Genomic DNA, 24,304 nt, shown 5'->3' on the forward strand with positions numbered 1-24,304 from the left:
CGTGTTATTATATCTCTGCGTGTTATTATATCTCTCTGCGTGTTATTATATCTCTGCGTGTTATTATATCTCTGCGTGTTATTATATCTCTCTGCGTGTTATTATATCTCTGCGTGTTATTATATCTCTCTGTGTGTTATAATATCTCTCTGCGCGTTATTATATCTCTCTGCGTGTTATTATGTCTCTGCATGTTATTATATCTCTCTGCGCGCTATTATATCTCTCTGCGTGTTATTATATCTCTGCGTGTTATTGTATCTCTGCGTGTTATTATATCTCTCTGCGTGTTATTATATCTCTGCGTGTTATTATATCTCTGCGTGTTATTATATCTCTCTGCGTGTTATTATATCTCTGCGTGTTATTATATCTCTCTGCGTGTTATTATATCTCTGCATGTTATTATATCTCTCTGCGTGTTATTATATCTCTTTGCGTGTTACTATATCTCTGCATGTTATTATATCTCTCTGCGCGTTATTATATCTCTCTGCGTGTTATTATATCTCTTTGCGTGTTATTATATCTCTGCATGTTGTTATATCTCTCTGCGTGTTATTATATCTCTGCGCGTTATTATATATCTCTGCTCATTATTATATCTCTCTGCGTGTTATTATATATCTCTGCGCGTTATTATATCTCTCTGCGTGTTATTATATCTCTGCGTATTATTATATCTCTGCGTGTTATTATATCTCTGTGTGTTATTATATATCTCTGCGTGTTATTATATATCTCTGCGCGTTATTATATCTCTCTGTGTGTTATTATATCGCTCTGCGTGTTATTATATCTCTGCATTTTATTATATCTCTCTGTGTGTTATTATATCTCTGCGCGTTATTATATCTCCCTGCGTGTTATTATATCTCCCTGCGTGTTATTATATCTCTCTGCGTGTTATTATATCTCTCTGCGTGTTATTATATCTCTCTGCGTGTTATTATATCTCTCTGCGTGTTATTATATCTCTCTGCGTGTTATTATATCTCTCTGCGTGTTATTATATCTCTCTGCGTGTTATTATATCTCTCTGTCTGTTATTATATCTCTGCGTGTTATATCTCTCTGCGTGTTATTATATCTCTGTGTTATCATATCTCTCTGCGTGTTATTATCTCTCTGCGTGTTATTATAACTCTCTGCGTGTTATATTATAGCTCTGCCTGTTATTATATTATATCTCTGTGAGTTATATCGCTCTGCGTGCTATTATATATTTCTGCGTGTTTTTATTTTATATCTTTCTGCGTGTTATTATATTATATCTGCGGTTATTATATTATATATTTCTGCGTGTTATTTAAGTAATAATCCCCTCGAAACTGGAGTTGAAGGCCTGAGGCGAAGCCGGGGGACTTTAACCCAGCCAGGGCATTATTGGCCAGTAATGCCCTGTTCCGAGGGGATTATTACTATTATAGGCTAAATGTAAGCTTTTTTTTTTTTTTTTTTTTACATTTTTCATAAGATACATTTTTGTAGTCATATTGATTTTTATCAGCATGATTGTCTACATTCTCATGCTTTTACTGCAAGTTTATTAAAAGGAAATTGTACCTACACACAGCCCCCTCTATACACATACACTCTGCAACCCCCCTCTATATATACACACACTCTACAGTCCCCCTACACATTGTGCAGCCCCCCTCCTCTACACCCACAAAACACACTGCAGCCCTGCTCCACCCACAACAGCACCCACTCTACACCCACAAACACACAAAACACAGACACACACACACACACCAAAACACACTCTGCAGCCCTCCTCCACCATCTACACCCACTGACACACACACACACACTCTGCAGCCCCCCTCTACACCCACAAAACACACTGCAGACACACACAGCAACAAAACAAACACCAGCAGCCCCCATGTAAACCCACACACTGAGACACACACACAAAACACTCTGCGCCCCCCCATATACACCCACAAAACACACACTGCAGACACAAACAAACCAACAGACTGCCAGCTCTACATCCACAAAACACACACTGAAGATACACAAACACAAAACACTCTGCACCCCTCCTCCACCCACAAAACACACACCAGCAGCCCCCCTCTACACCCACTGCAGCCCCCTGTAAACCAACACACTGCAGACACACACCAACAAAACACTGCACCCCTCCTCCACCCACAAAACACACACTGAAGACACATACTGCAGCTCCCCCTCTACAAGAACAAAACACACACACAGCAGAAACACACCAACAAGACTCTGCTACCCGCTCTACACCCACAAAACACACACCAACAGAAGACATGCACACTAATAAAACACTTTTCTGACCCCCTTTACACACACAAAACACACACACACAGACACACAAACCTTTCCCCTCACTCTCCTGTGCGGAGCTCTCTGTAGGCAGGGAGGGGGAGGAGTCAGTGCCTTTCTGGTGCCTTCTGTCCAATCACCTCCCCTGTCTGAGCAAATGTCACTTTTTGTGACTGAGAACTGAAAGCTGATTGGCTGAAAGATTTTGCAAGCTGCCAAAAATTCCAGGTTATTACTGATTGGATAATGCTCGGAATTTTAACCAATCAGAGAGCAGGGATTTCACTAATGCCCGGAATTTACCAGCTTTAGCCAATATTATATTATATCTTTCTGCGTGTTATATTATATCTGCGTGTTATTATATTATATCTTTCTGCGTGTTATATTATATCTGCGTGTTATATTATATCTGCGTGTTATTATATTATATCTTTCTGCGTGTTATATTATATCTGCGTGTTATATTATATCTGCGTGTTATTATATTATATCTTTCTGCGTGTTATATTATATCTGCGTGTTATTATATTATATCTTTCTGCGTGTTATATTATATCTGCATGTTATATTATATCTGCGTGTTATATTATATCTGCGTGTTATTATATTATATCTTTCTGCGTGTTATATTATATCTGCGTGTTATTATATTATATCTTTCTGAGTGTTATATTATATCTGCGTGTTATTATATTATATCTTTCTGCGTGTTATATTATATCTGCGTGTTATTATATTATATCTTTCTGCGTGTTATATTATATCTGCGTGTTATTATATTATATCTTTCTGCGTGTTATATTATATCTGCATGTTATATTATATCTGCGTGTTATTATATTATATCTTTCTGCGTGTTATATTATATCTGCGTGTTATTATATTATATCTTTCTGAGTGTTATATTATATCTGTGTGTTATTATATTATATCTTTCTGCGTGTTATATTATATCTGCGTGTTATATTATATCTGCGTGTTATTATATTATATCTTTCTGCGTGTTATATTATATCTGCGTGTTATTATATTATATCTTTCTGCGTGTTATATTATATCTGCGTGTTATTATATTATATCTTTCTGCGTGTTATATTATATCTGCGTGTTATTATATTATATCTTTCTGCGGTTATTATATCTTTCTGCGGTTATTATATTATATCTTTCTGCGTGTTATATTATATCTGCGTGTTATTATATTATATCTTTCTGCGGGTTATATTATATCTGCGTGTTATTATATTATATCTTTCTGCGTGTTATATTATATCTGCGTGTTATTATATTATATCTTTCTGCGTGTTATATTATATCTGCGTGTTATTATATTATATCTTTCTGCGTGTTATATTATATCTGCATGTTATATTATATCTGCGTGTTATTATATTATATCTTTCTGCGTGTTATATTATATCTGCGTGTTATTATATTAGATCTTTCTGCATGTTATTATATTAGATCTCTGCATGTTATATCAGATTTCTGCGTGCTAATATATTAACTATCTTTGTGTTATTATATCGCTCTGCATGTTATTATTTTATATCTGTGTTATTATACAGCTGTGAGTTAGTGTGTGTATGTATCAGTGTGTGTCTGTGTGTCAATCAGTGCGTGTGACGGACAAACACACACAGATACCGTGTGTGTATGAGTCGGTGTGTGTGTGTGTGTCTGCGCAGAGCTATCCCTGGAATTCTGTAACTGCACCCCTCCCCCCACCGGGAATAAAACCTGCCCGAAATAGAGAGGGGGGATGAGGAGACAGAGGGGGGGGGAGGAGGAGACAGAGGGGGGGGGGGAATGAGGAGACAGAGGGGGGGGAATGAGGAGATGGAGGGGTGAGGAGACAGAGGGGAGGGGTGAGGAGACAGAGGGGAGGGGTGAGGAGACAGAGAGGGGGTGAGGAGACAGAGGGGGGGTGAGGAGACAGAGGGGGGGTGAGGAGACAGAGGGGGGGTGAGGAGACAGAGGGGGGGATGAGGAGACAGAGGGGGGGGGAATGAGGAGATGGAGGGGTGAGGAGACAGAGGGGAGGGGTGAGGAGACAGAGAGGGGGTGAGGAGACAGAGGGGGGGCGAGGAGACAGAGGGGGGGGATGAGGAGACAGAGGGGGGGATGAGGAGACAGAGGGGGGGGATGAGGAGACAGAGGGGGGGGATGAGGAGACAGAGGGGGGGGATGAGGAGACAGAGGGGGGGGATGAGGAGACAGGGGGGGATGAGGAGACAGAGGGGGGGGATGAGGAGACAAAGGGGGGGATGAGGAGACAGAGGGGGGGATGAGGAGACAGAAGGGGGGTTGAGGAGACAGAGGGGGGGATGAGGAGACGGGGGGGGGAGGAGACAGAGAGGGGGAGGAGACAGAGAGGGAGGAGGGGGAGGAGACAGAGAGGGGAGGGGGAGGAGACACAGAGGGGGGGGGATGAGGAGACAGAGGGGGGGGGTGAGGAGACAGAGGGGGATGAGGAGACAGAGAGGGGCAGGGGATGGGGATACAGAGAGGGGCAGGGGATAAAATCTACAGATAACCTTTAATTCACCTATTCACGCTCCTCAGGATCTCACACTGGGGCCCTCCCACTTCCAAGACCAGCACCGCTTCTCTCCTAGTTCTGACGGTTGCCCTCTCTCTCCCCCTACTGCAGGATGTATGATCTGCCTGGGTCAGTCCACCTTCCTGAGGTTCAATCACCCGGCCGAGGCTCACTGGATGAAAACCATGATTCCGGCGTCCGGGAGAAGCCCAGCACCCACCTCCTACTCTGCAGGTGAGTCCCCATTTTCCCCATCGTTCCTCATGATCTTCCCATCGTTCCCCATTTTCCCCACTGTCCCCCATGATGTTCCCATCGTTCTCCATTTTCCCTATCGTCCCTCATGATCTTCCCATCGTTCCCCATTTTCCTCATCGTCCCCCATGATCTTCCCATCGTTCCCCATTTTCCCCACTGTCCCCCATGATGATCTTCCCATCGTTCCCCATTTTCTCCATCGTCCCCCATGATCTTCCCATCGTTCCCCATTTTCCCCATGATCTTCCCATCGTTCCCCATTTTCCCCATCGCCCCCCATGATCTTCCCATCGTTCCCCATTTTCCCCATCGTCCCCCATGATCTTCTCATTGTTCCCCATTTTCCCCGTCGTCCCCCATGATCTTCCCATCGTTCCCCATTTTCCACATCGTCCCCATGATCTTCTCATCGTTCCCCATTTTTCCCATCGTCACCCATGATCTTCCCATCGTCCCCCATGATCTTCCCATCGTTCCCCATTTTCCCCATCGTCCCCCATGATCTTCCCATCGTTCCCCATTTTCCCCATTGTCCCTCATGATCTTCCCATCGTTCCCCATTTTCCCCATCGTCCCCCATGATCTTCCCATCATTCCCCATTTTCCCCCATTCTCCCCTTCGTCCCACTCTCTCACTCTCCCTCCTCCTCCCCGTGCAGACTCGCCCTCCTTGCGGAATGGTACCCATGATGGCTATTTGTGCCCCCTGCCCTCCCACTCCTTACTGGTGAGCTCCATCGAGAAGAACCTGCAGGACATCATGGACTCGCTGGTCCTAGAGGGACCCCCACCAGTGAGCAGGAAGCTGTCCCAGGCCCCCCACTCCTCCCTTTCCAACGGAGGGAACCGGCGCTTCATGCTGTCCCCCCCGACTAGTCCCCCCTCGTCCAGCTCCGGTTATGACAACGCTTTCCTCTCTCCCCTCTCCTCTCCGGGCAGCGGCAGCCTCACCAGCCCTTCCCCGGGGCAGGAGGCAGTTACCCCCACTGCCCCTCCAGTTGTGCCTCTTCGAACCTCCAGCTTCAGCCACTCCCTGCCACGCCCCGTGCCCACCTACGGAGGGAGCAGCCTGGATCTGCGCTCTGCCCGCAGTGCAGGAGGAGGGGGGACCCTCCTCAGCCCCCCTAGCCCCGGGATGGGCACCAGGTTGGGGGGTCTCAGTGTGCCCAGCAGCCCCCTCATGAGCAGCAAGTTCCACCACCCCGCCCACCCCCTCACCGATCGCCCCGCCAGTCCTTACAGGCAGGTGGTGAGCGTGGCCCGGAATTTGCCCCCAGAGAGCCCCCGGCAGGGACGCAGAAATCTGGAGAGCATGAGGGAGCTGCCCCCACTCAGCCCCTCCCTGCCACGCAGAGGGATGCCCAACTCCCCCAAACCCGCCCCGGACAGCCCCGCCCGGGTGCCCGAAAGTCCCCGCGGCACCGCCCGCCGCAGGTTGGGAAGCTCCGGGTCGGCCGCCTCCGAAGACACCCCCGCTGCCAGGCAGGTGAGGGAGCGGAGCCCGTCTCCCTCTGCTTTCCAGGAGCCCACCCGCCGGCTGACTCCGGCATACAGCATGGGGTCTCTGGGATCCCCCTCGCAGAGCCCGGGGGCGCAGAGGAGAGGGCCCGGCTCACGGGAACGCAAGAACAGCATCAGTGAAATCAGCGACAATCAGGACGAGCTGCTGGATTATCACAGGAGGCAGCGAGAGGAGAGGCTGAGAGAGCAGGAGATGGAGAGGCTGGTGAGTGGGAGAGAGGCTGAGAGAGCAGGAGATGGAGAGGCTGGTGAGTGGGAGAGAGGCTGAGAGAGCAGGAGATGGAGAGGCTGGTGAGTGGGAGAGAGGCTGAGAGAGCAGGAGATGGAGAGGCTGGTGAGTGGGAGAGAGGCTGAGAGAGCAGGAGATGGAGAGGCTGGTGAGTGGGGAGAGGCTGAGAGAGCAGGAGAGGCTGAGAGAGCAGGAGATGGAGAGGCTGGTGAGTGGGAGAGAGGCTGAGAGAGCAGGAGATGGAGAGGCTGAGAGAGCAAGAGATGGAGAGGTTGGTGAGTGGGTAGAGGCTGAGAGCAGGAGATGGAGAGGCTGGTGAGTGGGAGAGAGCAGCAGATGGAGAGGCTGGTAAGTGGGAGAGAGGCTGAGAGAGCAGGAGATGGAGAAGCTGAGAGAGCCAGAGATGGAGAGGCTGGGGAGTGAGGAGAGGCTGAGAGAGCAGGAGATGGAGAGGCTGGTGAGTGGGAGAGAGGCTGAGAGAGCAGGAGATGGAGAGGCTGGTGAGTGGGAGAGAGCAGGAGATGGAGAGGCTGGTGAGTGGGGAGAAGCTAGAGAGCAGGAGATGGAGAGGCTGGGGAGAGGCTGAAAGAGCAGGAGATGGAGAGGCTGGTGAGTGGGAGAGAGGCTGAGAGAGCAGGAGATGGAGAGGCTGGTGAGTGGGAGAGAGGCTGAGAGAGCAGGAGATGGAGAGGCTGGTGGTGGGAGAGAGCAGGAGATGGAGAGCTGGTGAGTGGAAGAGAGGCTGAGAGAGCAGGAGATGGAGAGGTTGAGAGAGCAGGAGATGGAGAGGCTGGTGAGTGGGGAGAGGCTTAGAGAGCAGGAGATGGAGAAGCTGGTGAGTGGGGAGAGGCTGAGAGAGCAGGAGATGGAGAGGCTGAGAGAGAAGGAGATGAAGAGGCTGGTAAGTGGGGAGAGGCTGAGAGAGCAGGAGATGGAGAGGGTGGTGAGTGGGAGAGAGTGTGAGAGAGCAGGAGATGGAGAGGCTGGTGAGTGGGGAGAGACTGAGAGAGCAGGAGATGGAGAGGCTGAGAGTGAGGAGAGGCTCAGAGAGCAGGATATGGAGAGGCTGAGAGAGCAGGCGATGGAGAGGCTGTGAGTGAGGAGAGGCTGAGAGAGCAGGATATGGAGAGGCTGAGAGAGCAGGAGATGGAGAGGCTGGTGAGTGAGGAGAGGCTGAGAGAGCAGGAGATGGAGAGGCTGGTGAGTGGGAGAGGCTGAGAGAGCAGGAGATGAAGACGCTGGTGAGTGAGGAGAGGCTGAGAGAGCAGAAGATGGAGAGGCTGAGAGAGCAGGAGATGGAGAGGCTGGTGAGTGAGGAGAGGCTGAGAGAGCAGGAGATGGAGAGGCTGGTGAGTGGGGAGAGGCTGAGAGAGCAGGAGATGGAGAGGCTGGTGAGTGGGAGAGAGGCGGAGAGAGCAGGAGATGGAGAGGCTGGTGAGTGAGGAGAGGCTGAGAGAGCAGGAGATGAAGAGGCTGATGAGTGGGAGAGAGGCTGAGAGAGCAAGAGATGGAGAGGCTGGTGAGTGGGGAGAGGCTGAGAGCAGGAGATGGAGAGGCTGAGAGAGCAGGAGATGGAGAGGCTGAGAGAGCAGGAGATGGAGAGGCTGAGAGAGCAGGAGGTGGAGAGGCTGAGAGAGCAGGCGATGGAGAGGCTGGTGAGTGGGGAGCAGGAGCTGAGAGAGCAGGAGATGGAGAGGCTGAGAGAGCAGGAGATGGAGAGGCTGAGAGAGCAGGAGATGGAGAGGCTGAGAGAGCAGGAGATGGAGAGGCTGAGAGAGCAGGAGATGGAGAAGCTGAGAGAGCAGGAGATGGAGAGGCTGAGAGAGCAGGAGATGGAGAGGCTGAGAGAGCAGGAGATGGAGAGGCTGAGAGAGGCAGGAGATGGGAGTGAGGCTGAGAGAGCAGGAGATGGAGAGGCTGAGAGAGCAGGAGATGGAGAGGCTGAGAGAGCAGGAGATAGAGAGGCTGGTGAGTGGGGAGAGGCTGAGAGAGCAGGAGATGGCTGAGGCTGGGTAGTGAGGACAGGAGAGACAGTGTCACTATCTGAACCTCATACACACACACACACACACACCACACACACCACACACACCACACCACACCACACCACACCACACACACCACACACACCACACACACCACACACACACACACACACCACACACACACACACACACACACAGTGTCACTATCTGAACCTCATACACACATACACACAGTGTCACTATCTGAACTTCATACACACATACACACACAGTGTCACTTTCTGAACCTCATACACACATACACACACAGTGTCACTATCTGAACCTCATACACACATACACACAGTGTCACTATCTGAACCTCATACACACATACACACACAGTGTCACTATCTGAACCTCATACACACATACACAGACAGTGTCACTATCCGAACCGCATTCTCTCACCATCACCACACACATGCACGCACACACACACAGTGTCACTATCCGAACCTCATCCTCTCACCATCACCCACACACACACACACACGCACGCAGTGTCATTATCCGAACATCATCCTCTCACCATCACTACATATACACACACACACATATATACACACACACTGTCACTATCCGAACCTCATCCTCTCACCATCACACCACACACATGCACGCACACACACACAGTGTCACTATCCGAACCTCATCCTCTCACCATCACCACACACACACACACACATGCAGTGTCACTATCCGAACATCATCCTCTCACCATCACTACATACACACACACACACACACACACACACACACACATATACACGCACACACATGTGCACACACATGCACACACACTGTCACTATCCAAACCTCATCCTCTCATCATCACACCACTCACGCACACACACACACACACACACTACATACCTACATACACACACATATACACACATACACACACATATACACACATATACACACATACACACACATATACACACACTGTCACTATCCGAACCTCATCCTCACATCATTACACCACTCACGCACACACACACATATATACATACACACATACACACACATATATACACACACACACTGTTACTATCCAATCCCGATCTTTTGATACTTTGAAGCAGGGGACCCGGTTTGAATACCAATATCAGCTCTCAGGGCAGCCACATTAGATTGCAAGCTCTCAGGGCAGCCGCATTAGATTGCAAGCTCTCAGGGCAGCCGCATTAGATTGCAAGCTCTCAGGGCAGCCACATTAGATTGCAAGCTCTCAGGGCAGCCGCATTAGATTGCAAGCTCTCAGGGCAGCCACATTAGATTGCAAGCTCTCAGGGCAGCCGCATTAGATTGCAAGCTCTCAGGGCAGCCGCATTAGATTGCAAGCTCTCAGGGCAGCCGCATTAGATTGCAAGCTCTCAGGGCAGCCGCATTAGATTGCAAGCTCTTCAGGGCAGCCACATTAGATTGCAAGCTCTTCAGGGCAGCCACATTAGATTGCAAGCTCTCAGGGCAGCCACATTAGATTGCAAGCTCTTCAGGGCAGGCACTTGTTGGGCCTGCAAAATATGTACAGCGCTACATACACAGTGCTATATAAGGAAACATATATGGGCTATAAATGATACGTATATTTATATGGGGACCGGTAAAGATGGCCACCTGTGTGGGTTCTCTGTCCAGCGATGTACAAGCTATTGCTTTGCAATGTGTTGCAGGCCCCTGTGGCAGTGAAGGGGTTATGCGCCCTATAATAAAGGCGAAGCATTCAACCACGTAACGCCTTGTTTGTATAGAAAGCGAAACATACAGGACCCCTATAAGCTCATACTGAACCCCCAAAATAACCACAATATATATATATGCGTATAAGTGTCACAGAGGAGTGCTACTGAGCATGGCAATATATATTTAAAACCAGAGACAGAACATGAAACACAGACAGAGCTCAGTGCACATCCAAAGACACTAAGGCCTTGGCCATGTTTGGCGCTTGCTGGCGGAAGCGTGCTGACGCGCTCTCCCGCTCAGCACTGAGCCCCTACAGCAGCAGTTAGAGCGGCTTTAGTAGGGGCTCACCTGCGCTTCCGCGCGCTTGCGGAAGCGCAGGTCTTAGGGGAATTTTAAATTCCCACCCCTTGTCGGCGCGACAGGCCGTTCACGTGAGCGGTTCGCCCAATGAGGGCAAACCAGCTCCGTGACGTCACTGGCCCGCCCCCGGCCAGTGACGCGCTCGCCCCCGGCCAGTGATGCGCCCGCCCCCGGCCAGTGATGCGCCCGCCCCCTGACAGCTGCTGACAGCGTGTGCGGTAAGCAACCGCAAGGCCAGGGAAAGCACCCGCTTTCCCTGCGCCTCAGCGCGCCTCAGCACGCCAGCAGGGAACATGGCCGAGGCCTAATACACAGTACAGTGCCTAAATATATATATATATATATATATATATATATATATATATATATATAGTGCAGAATAAATGAGTTCTTCAGTATTAGGTGATACCTTTTTTATTGGACTAACAATTTCTGTCATAGGACAAGCTTTCGAGCGTTCTCCTCTCTTCTTCAGGTCAAGCAATACTGATATACAAAGGATTCAATGGCTAAAGCATTGAGAGAGGGGAAAAAAAAAAACAACAGATGTTTACTGTAGATAAGGTAGGGTGTTAAGTGTTTGAAGCCAGGGGACAGTGTCAAAGAAAGGTGGGGAGGGGAAGGGATGCTGGGGGGGGGGGGGGGGAGAGAAAGTGTGGATAAGAGTGGAGGCAAGCAGGATAATTACAGACAATTTTGGTAGGGTGTGAGAAAACCCATGTCCACATTAAGTCCTTTGGTTTTGATGTCAAAGAGTCTTATCATTCTGAGTTCAAATGCTTTTAAACATTCCATTGAGGATTTTGATTTTTAGATCATTTCATAAATGATCTAAAAATCTAAATCCTCAATGGAATGTTTAAAAGCACCCAAGCCACTTAGGGAACCATGTTAAAAATGGTTTTTGAAGCAAAAAGTGGCACTGTGTGCTCATTTGCATGTCATTCCCCAGAATCCCTTGCTGCAGTGGAAGTGCTGTATGCTGGGTGATAATGGGGAAAGGTGGGGTTGCAGACCTGCCTAAGACATGCAGATGAGCATACAGTTGTATTTACATTTGCATATTTGCTTTGCTGTGGAGGGTTTTTGTCACTTTTTTTACTCACCATAACTTAACTCAGTATATATATATATATATATCTTTTGAATAAAATGGTCTTTTAGTTTAACTCTTTGGCCAAAGTGTTGCAAGCACTTGAGCCCCTCCAAGGCAGACCACATCTCAAGGGTCCTAACACTAAAATAGATTCTTAATAACCTGTAACTTTTAAATGGTTAAAAGCTCACTCTATTGCACCTTCCACTCTCAGGGGAACTTGCAGACAGTTTGATTGTGCCAAATCTAATACAGAGTGCTTTTCCTGGTATTATACAGGTTAATAAGAGCTTCAATCAGACTTAGAACTATGCAACTCATTTTGACAGATTTATTATGAATCATTCTTCCTGGTAATGCACAGGTTATTATGAATGTTCTGTCTCTGGTTTTAATTGTATAGAAAGTGTGCAGAAGGCGTTACCTGGCCATGTGCTTTCACTTTGAATCACCTGTGGCATGCAATTTTTTATGAGGCTGTAACCCCCGGGGTGCAGGAGAGGTTTGTGCCGCGGGCCCTGCTGCTCTATACACAATACTGGCAGGTGTGCTGATAAGACTCGGCGGCCGGTGTGTACGTGAGGGGTGTGAGTGTGGGAGGGGTGAGCGTACGTAACACAGAACACAATCTGTAGCCCGGGGCATGGTGAGTGTGTGTGCTTCTATGTGTGTGTGCTTCGTGTGTATGTGAGTGTGCTTCTGTGTGTGTGTGTGTGCTTCTGTGTGTGTGTGTGTGTGTGTGCTTCTGTGTGTGTGTGTGTGCTTCGTGTGTGCTGTGTATGCGTGTGTGCTTCTGTGTGTGTGTGTGTGTGTGCGTGTGTGCATCTATGCGTGTGTGTGTGGTTCTGTGTGCTCTGTAAGTGTGTGTGTGCCCTTGTCTGTCTGCGTGAGTGTGTGTGTGTGCCTTTGTTGGTGGGTGTCTGTGCCCTTGTCAGCCGGTATGTCTGTGCCCTTATCGGTGTGTGTGAGTGTGCGTCTCTTTGAGTGTGTGTGTGTCCCTGTCTGTCTGTGTGTGTGTGCCACTGTCTGTCTGTGTGAGTGTGTGCGTCACTGTCTGGGTGCGGGTGTGTGCTTGTCTCTGAGTGTGTGTGCCCCTGTCTGTGTGTGTGTGCGTCTCTGTGGGTGTGTGTGTGCCCCTGTGTGTGTATGCCCCTGTTGGTGAGTGAGTGTGTGCGTCTGTGTGTGTGTGTGTGTGTGTGTGCGCCTGTTGGTGTATGTGTCTCTGTGAGTGTGTGTGCCCGTTTGTCTGTGTGTGTGTGCGTCTGTGTGTTTTTGTGTGTGTGTGTGCGCCTGTCGGTGTTTGTGTGTGTGTGTGTCCCTGTCTGTCTGCGTGAGTGTGTGCGTGCCTCTGTTTGTGTGTACGTCCGTGTGTGTGCCCCTGTTGGTGTGAGTGTGTGTGTGTGCCCCTGTCTGTGAGTGTGTGCGTGTCTGTGAGCGTGAGTGTGTGCCCCTGTCGGTGTGTGTACATCTGTGTGTGTGCGCCTGGCGGTGTGAGTGTGTGTTTCTGTGAGTTGTGTGTGTGTGCGCGTCTGTGTGCGTCCGTTTGTGTGTGTGTGCCCCTGTCTGTCCGCGTGAGAGTGTGTGTGTGCCCCTGTTTGTCTGTGTGTGCGTCTGTCGGTTTGTGTGCCCTTGTCTGTCTGCGTGAGTGTGTATGTTTGTCTGTGTGAGTGTGTGAGTGCCTCTTGTCTGTGTGAGTGTGCGTACCCGTCGGTGTGTGTGCTCCTGTGCGTGTGTCTGTATGAGTGTGTGTCTGTGAGTCTTCGTCTCTGTGTGTGTGTGTGTGTGTCTCTCTCTGTGTGTCTGTGTGTGTCTGTGTGTGTGTCTATGTGTGTGTGAGTCTGTGTGTGGTACCATCTGCCCAGTAATTTTGTAAGCTCCTCCCACAGCGTGTTGGAATATACGCGCAGTTACACCGCGCTCTCTTTTTCTATGTACTGCATCATATTTATCCTGTCCACACGCCAGAGGCATCAATCTTTTGTGCTTTGTAGATACACACAGTCACACACAAACACACACAGACACACACAAACACACACAGACACACAGATACCGACACACACACACAAAGACAGACACACAGACACCGACACACACGCACACACACGCACACAGACACACACAGACACACAAACAGATACCGACACACAAACACACACACACAGACACACAGATACCGACACACACACAGACAGACACGCACACAGACACAGACACACAAACAGATACAGATACACACACACACACACACACACACAAACACACATATATTTGTGGCGAGGCCGTACTCAGCCCCCCGTCTGTCCCCTGCAGGAGCGGCAGAGGTTAGAGACCATCCTGAACCTGTGTGCAGAATACAGCAAGACAGACGAGACCGCCTCACCCCCCCGCCTGGAGGAGCAGAGGGGATTTCCCTCACTGGGGGGCTCAGACGGGGGACCCGTGACCCTCAGCACCCGCAGACCGTCCTGGGGGAGTGCCAGGAGCCCTACCCTGGAAAGTGCGGGGGGCAGGATGAGAGCGCGGGGAGAGCAGAGCGAGGAGGAGACACAGAGAGAGGAGAACAGCAGCACAGAGAGTACCCAGCATGAGGTGAGAAGGGGGGAGAGTACCCCAGCATGGGGGGGGGGGAGTACCCAGCATGAGGGGAGAGAGGAAGAGAATACCCCAGCATGGGGGGAGAAAGGAAGAGAGTACCTCAGCATGGGGAGAGAGAATACCTCTGCATGAGGGGAGAGAGGGAGAGAGTACCCCAGCATGGGGCGAGAGAGTACCCCAGCATGGGGAGAGAGAGAGTACCCCAGCATGGAGAGAGAGAGTACCCCAGCATGGGGGGAGAAAGGAAGAGAGTATCTCAGCATGGGGAGAGAGAATACCTCTGCATGAGGGGAGAGAGGGAGAGAGTACCCCAGCATGGGGCGAGAGAGTACCCCAGCATGGGGAGAGAGAGAGTACCCCAGCATGGAGAGAGAGAGTACCCCAGCATGGAGAGGGAGAGAGTACCCCAGCATGGGGGGAGAGAGGAAGAGAGTACCCCAGCATGGGGGGAGAGAGGAAGAGAGTACCCCAGCATGGGGGGAGAGAGGAAGAGAGTACCCCAGCATGGGGGGAGAAAGGAAGAGAGTACCTCAGCATGGGGGGAGAGAGGAAGAGAGTACCCCAGCATGGGGCGAGAGAGTACCCCAGAATGGGGGGAGAGAGGGAGAGAGTAACCCAGAATGAGGGGAGAGAGTACCCCAGCATGGAGGGAGAGAGTACCCCAGAATGAGGGGAGAGAGTACCCCAGCATGGGACGAGACATTACCATAGCATGGAGGGAGAGAGTACCCCAGAATGGGGGGAGAGAGGAAGAGAGTAACCCAGAATGAGGGGAGAGAGTACCCCAGCATGGGGGGAGAGAGGGAGAGAGTACCCCAGCATGGGGGGGGGGAGAGGGAGAGAGTACCCCAGCATGGGGGGAGAAAGGAAGAGAGTACCTCAGCATGGGGGGAGAGAGGAAGAGAGTACCCCAGCATGGGGCGAGAGAGTACCCCAGAATGGGGGGAGAGAGGGAGAGAGTAACCCAGAATGAGGGGAGAGAGTACCCCAGCATGGAGGGAGAGAGTACCCCAGAATGAGGGGAGAGAGTACCCCAGCATGGGACGAGACATTACCATAGCATGGAGGGAGAGAGTACCCCAGAATGGGGGGAGAGAGGAAGAGAGTAACCCAGAATGAGGGGAGAGAGTACCCCAGCATGGGGGGAGAGAGGGAGAGAGTACCCCAGCATGGGGGGGGGAGAGGGAGAGAGTACCCCAGCATGGGGGGAGAAAGGAAGAGTGTACCCCAGCATGGAGAGAGAGAGTACCCCAGCATGGGGGGAGAAAGGAAGAGAGTATCTCAGCATGGGGAGAGAGAATACCTCTGCATGAGGGGAGAGAGGGAGAGAGTACCCCAGCATGGGGCGAGAGAGTACCCCAGCATGGGGAGAGAGAGAGTACCCCAGCATGGAGAGAGAGAGTACCCCAGCATGGAGAGGGAGAGAGTACCCCAGCATGGGGGGAGAGAGGAAGAGAGTACCCCAGCATGGGGGGAGAGAGGAAGAGAGTACCCCAGCATGGGGGGAGAGAGGAAGAGAGTACCCCAGCATGGGGGGAGAAAGGAAGAGAGTACCTCAGCATGGGGGGAGAGAGGAAGAGAGTACCCCAGCATGGGGCGAGAGAGTACCCCAGAATGGGGGGAGAGAGGGAGAGAGTAACCCAGAATGAGGGGAGAGAGTACCCCAGCATGGAGGGAGAGAGTACCCCAGAATGAGGGGAGGGAGTACCCCAGCATGGGACGAGACATTACCATAGCATGGAGGGAGAGAGTACCCCAGAATGGGGGGAGAGAGGAAGAGAGTAACCCAGAATGAGGGGAGAGAGTACCCCAGCATGGGGGGAGAGAGGGAGAGAGTACCCCAGCATGGGGGGGGGGGGAGAGGGAGAGAGTACCCCAGCATGGGGGGAGAGAGGAAGAGAGTACCCCAGCATGGGGGAGAGAGGGAGAGAGTACCCCAGAATGAGGGGGAGAAAGGAAGAGTGTACCCCAGCATGGGGGGGGGGGAGAGAGGGAGAGAGTACCTCAGCATGGGGGGAGAGAGGGAGAGAGTACCTCAGCATGGAGGGAGAGAGTACCCCAGCATGGGGGGAGAGAGGAAGAGATTACCCCAGCATGGAGGGAGAGAGTACCCCAGCATGGAGAGAGAGAGTACCCCATCATGGGGGGAGAGAGGGAGAGAGTACCCCAGCATGGGGGGTGAGAGGAAGAGAGTTCCCCAGCATGGGGGGAGAGAGAAAGAGAGTACCCCAGCATGGGGGGAGAGAGGGAGAGAGTACCCCAGCATGGAGGGAGAGAGTACCCCAGAATGAGGGGAGAGAGTACCCCAGCATGGAGTGAGAGAGGGAGAGAGTACCCCAGCATGGAGGGAGAGAGTACCCCAGCATGTAGGGAGAGAGTACCCCAGAATGAGGGGAGAGAGTACCCCAGAATGAGGGGAGAGAGTACCCCAGCATGGAGCGAGAGAGTACCCCAGCATGGGGGGAGAGCGGGAGAGAGTACCCCAGCATGGGGGGAGAGAGGAAGAGAGTACCCCAGCATGGGGGGAGAGAGTACCCCAGCATGGGGGGAGAGAGTACCCCAGAATGAGGGGAGATAGTACCCCAGCATGGGGGGAGAGAGTACCCCAGCATGGGGGGAGAGAGTACCCCAGAATGAGGGGAGAGAGTACCACAGAATGAGGGGAGAGAGTACCCCAGCATGGGGGGAGAGAGTACCCCAGAATGAGGGGAGAGAGTACCCCAGCATGGGGGGAGAGAGTACCCCAGCATGGGGGGAGAGAGTACCCCAGCATGGGGAGAGAGAGAGTACCCCAGCATGGGGGGAGAAAGGAAGAGTGTACCCCAGCATGGGGGGGGGGGGAGAGGGAGAGAGTACCTCAGCATGGGGGGAGAGAGGAAGAGATTACCCCAGCATGGAGGGAGAGAGTACCCCAGCATGGGGGGAGAGAGGAAGAGATTACCCCAGCATGGAGGGAGAGAGTACCCCAGCATGGGGGGGGGGGGGAGAGGGAGAGAGTACCCCAGCATGGGGGGAGAGAGGAAGAGAGTACCCCAGCATGGGGGAGAGAGGGAGAGAGTAACCCAGAATGAGGGCAGAGAGTACCCCAGCATGGAGGGAGAGAGTACCCCAGAATGAGGGGAGAGAGTACCCCAGCATGGGACGAGACATTACCATAGCATGGAGGGAGAGAGTACCCCAGAATGGGGGGAGAAAGGAAGAGTGTACCCCAGCATGGGTGGGGGGGGAGAGAGGGAGAGAGTACCCCAGCATGGGGGGTGAGAGGAAGAGAGTTCCCCAGCATGGGGGAAGAGAGAACGAGAGTACCCCAGGATGGGGGGAGAGAGGGAGAGAGTACCCCAGCATGGAGGGAGAGTACCCCAGAATGAGGGGAGAGAGTACCCCAGCATGGAGAGAGAGAGGGAGAGAGTACCCCAGCATGGAGGGAGAGAGTACCCCAGAATGAGGGGAGAGAGTACCCCAGCATGGAGCGAGAGAGTACCCCAGCATGGGGGGAGAGCGGGAGAGAGTACCCCAGCATGGGGGGAGAGCGGGAGAGAGTACCCCAGCATGGGGGAAGAGAGGAAGAGAGTACCCCAGCATGGGGGGAGAGAGTACCCCAACATGGGGGGAGAGAGTACCCCAGAATGAGGGGAGAGAGTACCCCAGCATGGGGGGAGAGAGTACCCCAGAATGAGGGGAGAGAGTACCCCAGCATGGAGGGAGAGAGTACCCCAGAATGAGGGGAGATAGTACCACAGAATGAGGGGAGATAGTACCCCAGCATGGGGGGAGAGAGTACCCCAGCATGGGGGGAGAGAGTACCCCAGAATGAGGGGAGAGAGTACCCCAGCATGGGGGGAGAGAGGAAGAGATTACCCCAGCATGGAGGGAGAGAGTACCCCAGCATGGGGGGAGAGAGGAAGAGATTACCCCAGCATGGAGGGAGAGAGTACCCCAGCATGGGGGGAGAGAGGAAGAGATTACCCCAGCATGGAGGGAGAGAGTACCCCAGCATGGGGAGAGAGAGAGTACCCCAGCATGGGGGGTGAGAGGAAGAGAGTTCCCCAGCATGGGGGGAGAGAGAAAGAGAGTACCCCAGCATGGAGGGAGAGAGTACCCCAGAATGAGGGGAGAGAGTACCCCAGCATGGAGAGAGAGGGAGAGAGTACCCCAGCATGGAGGGAGAGAGTACCCCAGAATGAGGGGAGAGAGTACCCCAGCATGGAGCGAGAGAGTACCCCAGCATGGGGGGAGAGCGGGAGAGAGTACCCCAGCATGGGGGGAGAGAGGAAGAGAGTACCCCAGCATGGGGGGAGAGAGTACCCCAGAATGAGGGGAGAGAGTACCCCAGAATGGGGGGAGAGAGTTCCCCAGCATGGGGGGAGAGAGTACCCCAGCATGGGGGAAAGAGTACCCCAGAATGAGGGGAGAGAGTACCCCAGCATGGGGGGAGAGAGAGTACCCCAGCATGGGGGGAGAGAGTACCCCAGAATGAGGGGAGAGAGTACCACAGAATGAGGGGAGAGAGTACCCCAGCATGGGGGGAGAGAGTACCCCAGAATGAGGGGAGAGAGTACCCCAGAATGGGGGGAGAGAGTACCCCAGCATGGGGGGAGAGAGTACCCCAGCATGGGGCGAGAGAGTACCCCAGCATGGGGAGAGAGAGAGTACCCCAGCATGGGGGGAGAAAGGAAGAGTGTACCCCAGCATGGGGGGGGGGGGGAGAGGGATAGTGTACCTCAGCATGGGGGGAGAGAGGAAGAGATTACCCCAGCATGGAGGGAGAGAGTACCCCAGCATGGGGGGAGAGAGGAAGAGAGTACCCCATGGGGGGAGAGAGGAAGAGAGTACCCCAGCATGGGGGAGAGAGGGAGAGAGTACCCAGAATGGGGGGAGAGAGGGAGAGAGTAACCCAGAATGAGGGGCGAAAGGAAGAGTGTACCCCAGCATGGGGGGGAGGGGGAGAGGGAGAGAGTACCTCAGCATGGGGGGAGAGAGGGAGAGAGTACCTCAGCATGGGGGGAGAGAGGGAGAGAGTACCTCAGCATGGAGGGAGAGAGTACCCCAGCATGGAGGGAGAGAGTACCCCAGAATGAGGGGAGAGAGTACCCCAGCATGGAGCGAGAGAGTACCCCAGCATGGGGGGAGAGCGGGAGAGAGTACCCCAGCATGGGGGGAGAGCGGGAGAGAGTACCCCAGCATGGGGGAAGAGAGGAAGAGAGTACCCCAGCATGGGGGGAGAGAGTACCCCAACATGGGGGGAGAGAGTACCCCAGAATGAGGGGAGAGAGTACCCCAGCATGGGGGGAGAGAGTACCCCAGAATGAGGGGAGAGAGTACCCCAGCATGGAGGGAGAGAGTACCCCAGAATGAGGGGAGATAGTACCACAGAATGAGGGGAGATAGTACCCCAGCATGGGGGGAGAGAGTACCCCAGCATGGGGGGAGAGAGTACCCCAGAATGAGGGGAGAGAGTACCCCAGCATGGGGGGAGAGAGGAAGAGATTACCCCAGCATGGAGGGAGAGAGTACCCCAGCATGGGGGGAGAGAGAAAGAGATTACCCCAGCATGGAGGGAGAGAGTACCCCAGCATGGGGGGAGAGAGGAAGAGATTACCCCAGCATGGAGGGAGAGAGTACCCCAGCATGGGGAGAGAGAGAGTACCCCAGCATGGGGGGTGAGAGGAAGAGAGTTCCCCAGCATGGGGGGAGAGAGAAAGAGAGTACCCCAGCATGGAGGGAGAGAGTACCCCAGAATGAGGGGAGAGAGTACCCCAGCATGGAGAGAGAGGGAGAGAGTACCCCCGCATGGAGGGAGAGAGTACCCCAGAATGAGGGGAGAGAGTACCCCAGCATGGAGCGAGAGAGTACCCCAGCATGGGGGGAGAGCGGGAGAGAGTACCCCAGCATGGGGGGAGAGAGGAAGAGAGTACCCCAGCATGGGGGGAGAGAGTACCCCAGAATGAGGGGAGAGAGTACCCCAGCATGGGGGGAGAGAGTTCCCCAGCATGGGGGGAGAGAGTTCCCCAGCATGGGGGGAGAGAGTACCCCAGCATGGGGGAAAGAGTACCCCAGAATGAGGGGAGAGAGTACCCCAGCATGGGGGGAGAGAGAGTACCCCAGCATGGGGGGAGAGAGTACCCCAGAATGAGGGGAGAGAGTACCACAGAATGAGGGGAGAGAGTACCCCAGCATGGGGGGAGAGAGTACCCCAGAATGAGGGGAGAGAGTACCCCAGAATGGGGGGAGAGAGTACCCCAGCATGGGGGGAGAGAGTACCCCAGCATGGGGCGAGAGAGTACCCCAGCATGGGGAGAGAGAGAGAGTACCCCAGCATGGGGGGAGAAAGGAAGAGTGTACCCCAGCATGGGGGGGGGGGGGAGAGGGATAGTGTACCTCAGCATGGGGGGAGAGAGGAAGAGATTACCCCAGCATGGAGGGAGAGAGTACCCCAGCATGGGGGGAGAGAGAGTACCCCAGCATGGAGAGAGAGAGTACCCCATCATGGGGGGAGAGAGGGAGAGAGTACCCCAGCATGGGGGGTGAGAGGAAGAGAGTTCCCCAGCATGGGGGGAGAGAGAAAGAGAGTACCCCAGGATGGGGGGAGAGAGGGAGAGAGTACCCCAGCATGGAGGGAGAGAGTACCCCAGAATGAGGGGAGAGAGTACCCCAGCATGGAGAGAGAGAGGGAGAGAGTACCCCAGCATGGAGGGAGAGAGTACCCCAGCATGGAGGGAGAGGGTACCCCAGAATGAGGGGAGAGAGTACCCCAGAATGAGGGGAGAGAGTACCGCAGCATGGAGCGAGAGAGTACCCCAGCATGGGGGGAGAGCGGGAGAGAGTACCCCAGCATGGGGGGAGAGCGGGAGAGAGTACCCCAGCATGGGGGGAGAGAGGAAGAGAGTACCCCAGCATGGGGGGAGAGAGTACCCCAGCATGGGGGGAGAGAGTACCCCAGCATGGGGGTAGAGAGTACTCCAGAATGAGGGGAGATAGTACCACAGAATGAGGGGAGAGAGTACCCCAGCATGGGGGGAGAGAGTACCCCAGCATGGGGGGAGAGAGTACCCCAGAATGAGGGGAGAGAGTACCCCAGCATGGGGGGAGAGAGTACCCCAGCATGGGGGGAGAGAGTACCCCAGCATGGGGGGAGAGAGGAAGAGATTACCCCAGCATGGAGGGAGAGAGTACCCCAGCATGGGGGGAGAGAGGAAGAGATTACCCCAGCATGGAGGGAGAGAGTACCCCAGCATGGGGGGAGAGAGGAAGAGATTACCCCAGCATGGAGGGAGAGAGTACCCCAGCATGGAGGGAGAGAGTACCCCAGCATGGGGAGAGAGAGAGTACCCCAGCATGGGGGGAGAGAGGGAGAGAGTACCCCAGCATGGGGGGAGAGAGGAAGAGAGTACCCCAGCATGGGGGGAGAGAGTACCCCAGCATGGGGGGAGAGAGTACCCCAGAATGAGGGGAGAGAGTACCCCAGCATGGGGGGAGAGAGTACCCCAGCATGGGGGGAGAGAGTACTCCAGAATGAGGGGAGATAGTACCACAGAATGAGGGGAGAGAGTACCCCAGCATGGGGGGAGAGAGTACCCCAGCATGGGGGGAGAGAGTACCCCAGAATGAGGGGAGAGAGTACCCCAGCATGGGGGGAGAGAGTACCCCAGCATGGGGGGAGAGAGTACCCCAGCATGGGGGGAGAGAGTACCCCAGCATGGGGGGAGAGAGGAAGAGATTACCCCAGCATGGAGGGAGAGAGTACCCCAGCATGGGGGGAGAGAGGAAGAGATTACCCCAGCATGGAGGGAGAGAGTACCCCAGCATGGGGGGAGAGAGGAAGAGATTACCCCAGCATGGAGGGAGAGAGTACCCCAGCATGGAGGGAGAGAGTACCCCAGCATGGGGAGAGAGAGAGTACCCCAGCATGGGGGGAGAGAGGGAGAGAGTACCCCAGCATGGGGGGTGAGAGGAAGAGAGTTCCCCAGCATGGGGGGAGAGAGAAAGAGAGTACCCCAGCATGGGGGGAGAGAGGGAGAGAGTACCCCAGCATGGAGGGAGAGAGTACCCCAGAATGAGGGGAGAGAGTACCCCAGCATGGAGAGAGAGAGGGAGAGAGTACCCCAGCATGGAGGGAGAGAGTACCCCAGAATGAGGGGAGAGAGTACCCCAGCATGGAGCGAGAGAGTACCCCAGCATGTGGGGAGAGCGGGAGAGAGTACCCCAGCATGGGGGGAGAGAGGAAGAGAGTACCCCAGCATGGGGGGAGAGAGTACCCCAGCATGGGGGGAGAGAGTTCCCCAGCATGGGGGGAGAGAGTACCCCAGCATGGGGGGAGAGAGTACCCCAGAATGAGGGGAGAGAGTACCACAGAATGGGGGGAGAGAGTACACCAGAATGAGGGGAGAGAGTACCCCAGCATGGGGGGAGAGAGTACCCCAGAATGAGGGGAGAGAGTACCCCAGCATGGGGGGAGAGACTACCCCAGCATGGGGCGAGAGAGGGAGAGAGTACCCCAGCATGGGGGGAGAAAGTACCCCAGCATGGAGGGAGAGAGTACCCCAGAATGAGGGGAGAGAGTACCCCAGAATGAGGGGAGAGAGTACCCCAGCATGGAGCGAGAGAGTACCCCAGCATGGGGGGAGAGCGGGAGAGAGTACCCCAGCATGGGGGGAGAGCGGGAGAGAGTACCCCAGCATGGGGGGAGAGAGGAAGAGAGTACCCCAGCATGGGGGGAGAGAGTATCCCAGCATGGGGGGAGAGAGTACCCCAGAATGAGGGGAGAGAGTACCCCAGCATGGGGGGAGAGAGTACCCCAGCATGGGGGGAGAGAGTACCCCAGCATGGGGGGAGAGAGTACCCCAGAATGGGGGGAGAGAGTACCCCAGCATGGGGGGAGAGAGTACCCCAGAATGAGGGGAGAGAGTACCCCAGCATGGGGGGAGAGAGTACCCCAGAATGAGGGGAGAGAGTACCCCAGCATGGGGGGAGAGAGTACCCCAGAATGAGGGGAGAGAGTACCCCAGCATGGGGGGAGAGAGTACCCCAGAATGAGGGGAGAGAGTACCCCAGCATGGGGGGAGAGAGTACCCCAGCATGGGGGGAGAGAGTACCCCAGCATGGGGGGGGAGAGGAAGAGATTACCCCAGCATGGAGGGAGAGAGTACCCCAGCATGGGGGGAGAGAGGAAGAGATTACCCCAGCATGGAGGGAGAGAGTACCCCAGCATGGGGGGAGAGAGGAAGAGATTACCCCAGCATGGAGGGAGAGAGTACCCCAGCATGGGGAGAGAGAGAGTACCCCAGCATGGGGGGAGAGAGGGAGAGAGTACCCCATCATGGGGGGGGTGAGAGGAAGAGAGTTCCCCAGCATGGGGGGAGAGAGAAAGAGAGTACCCCAGCATGGGGGGAGAGAGAAAGAGAGTACCCCAGCATGGGGGGAGAGAGAAAGAGAGTACCCCAGCATGGGGGGAGAGAGGGAGAGAGTACCCCAGCATGGAGGGAGAGAGTACCCCAGAATGAGGGGAGAGCGTATCCCAGCATGGAGAGAGAGAGGGAGAGAGTACCCCAGCATAGAGGGAGAGAGTACCCCAGCATGGAGGGAGAGAGTACCCCAGAATGAGGGGAGAGAGTACCCCAGCATGGAGCGAGAGAGTACCCCAGCATGGGGGGAGAGCGGGAAAGAGTACC

At 53.9% G+C, this 24,304-nt stretch overlaps 1 protein-coding gene across 19 annotated transcripts in view; it reads left to right on the forward strand.

Annotated features, from left to right (window-relative positions):
- The window catches only part of PHLDB1 (pleckstrin homology like domain family B member 1), a 128,572-nt gene that overhangs the window by 51,658 nt on the left and 52,610 nt on the right, over nucleotides 1-24,304 (forward strand). For all 19 annotated transcript variants that reach the window (XM_075604170.1, XM_075604176.1, XM_075604179.1 and 16 more), the window contains 3 exons: nucleotides 4,967-5,089; nucleotides 5,773-6,839; nucleotides 14,352-14,630. In XM_075604170.1, coding sequence (XP_075460285.1) covers nucleotides 4,967-5,089; nucleotides 5,773-6,839; nucleotides 14,352-14,630 — 1,469 coding nt within the window. The remainder of the gene's footprint in view (nucleotides 1-4,966; nucleotides 5,090-5,772; nucleotides 6,840-14,351; nucleotides 14,631-24,304) is intronic.

Source organism: Ascaphus truei, chromosome 6, assembly GCF_040206685.1.
Source record: "Ascaphus truei isolate aAscTru1 chromosome 6, aAscTru1.hap1, whole genome shotgun sequence".
NCBI classification, from domain to species: domain Eukaryota; kingdom Metazoa; phylum Chordata; class Amphibia; order Anura; family Ascaphidae; genus Ascaphus; species Ascaphus truei.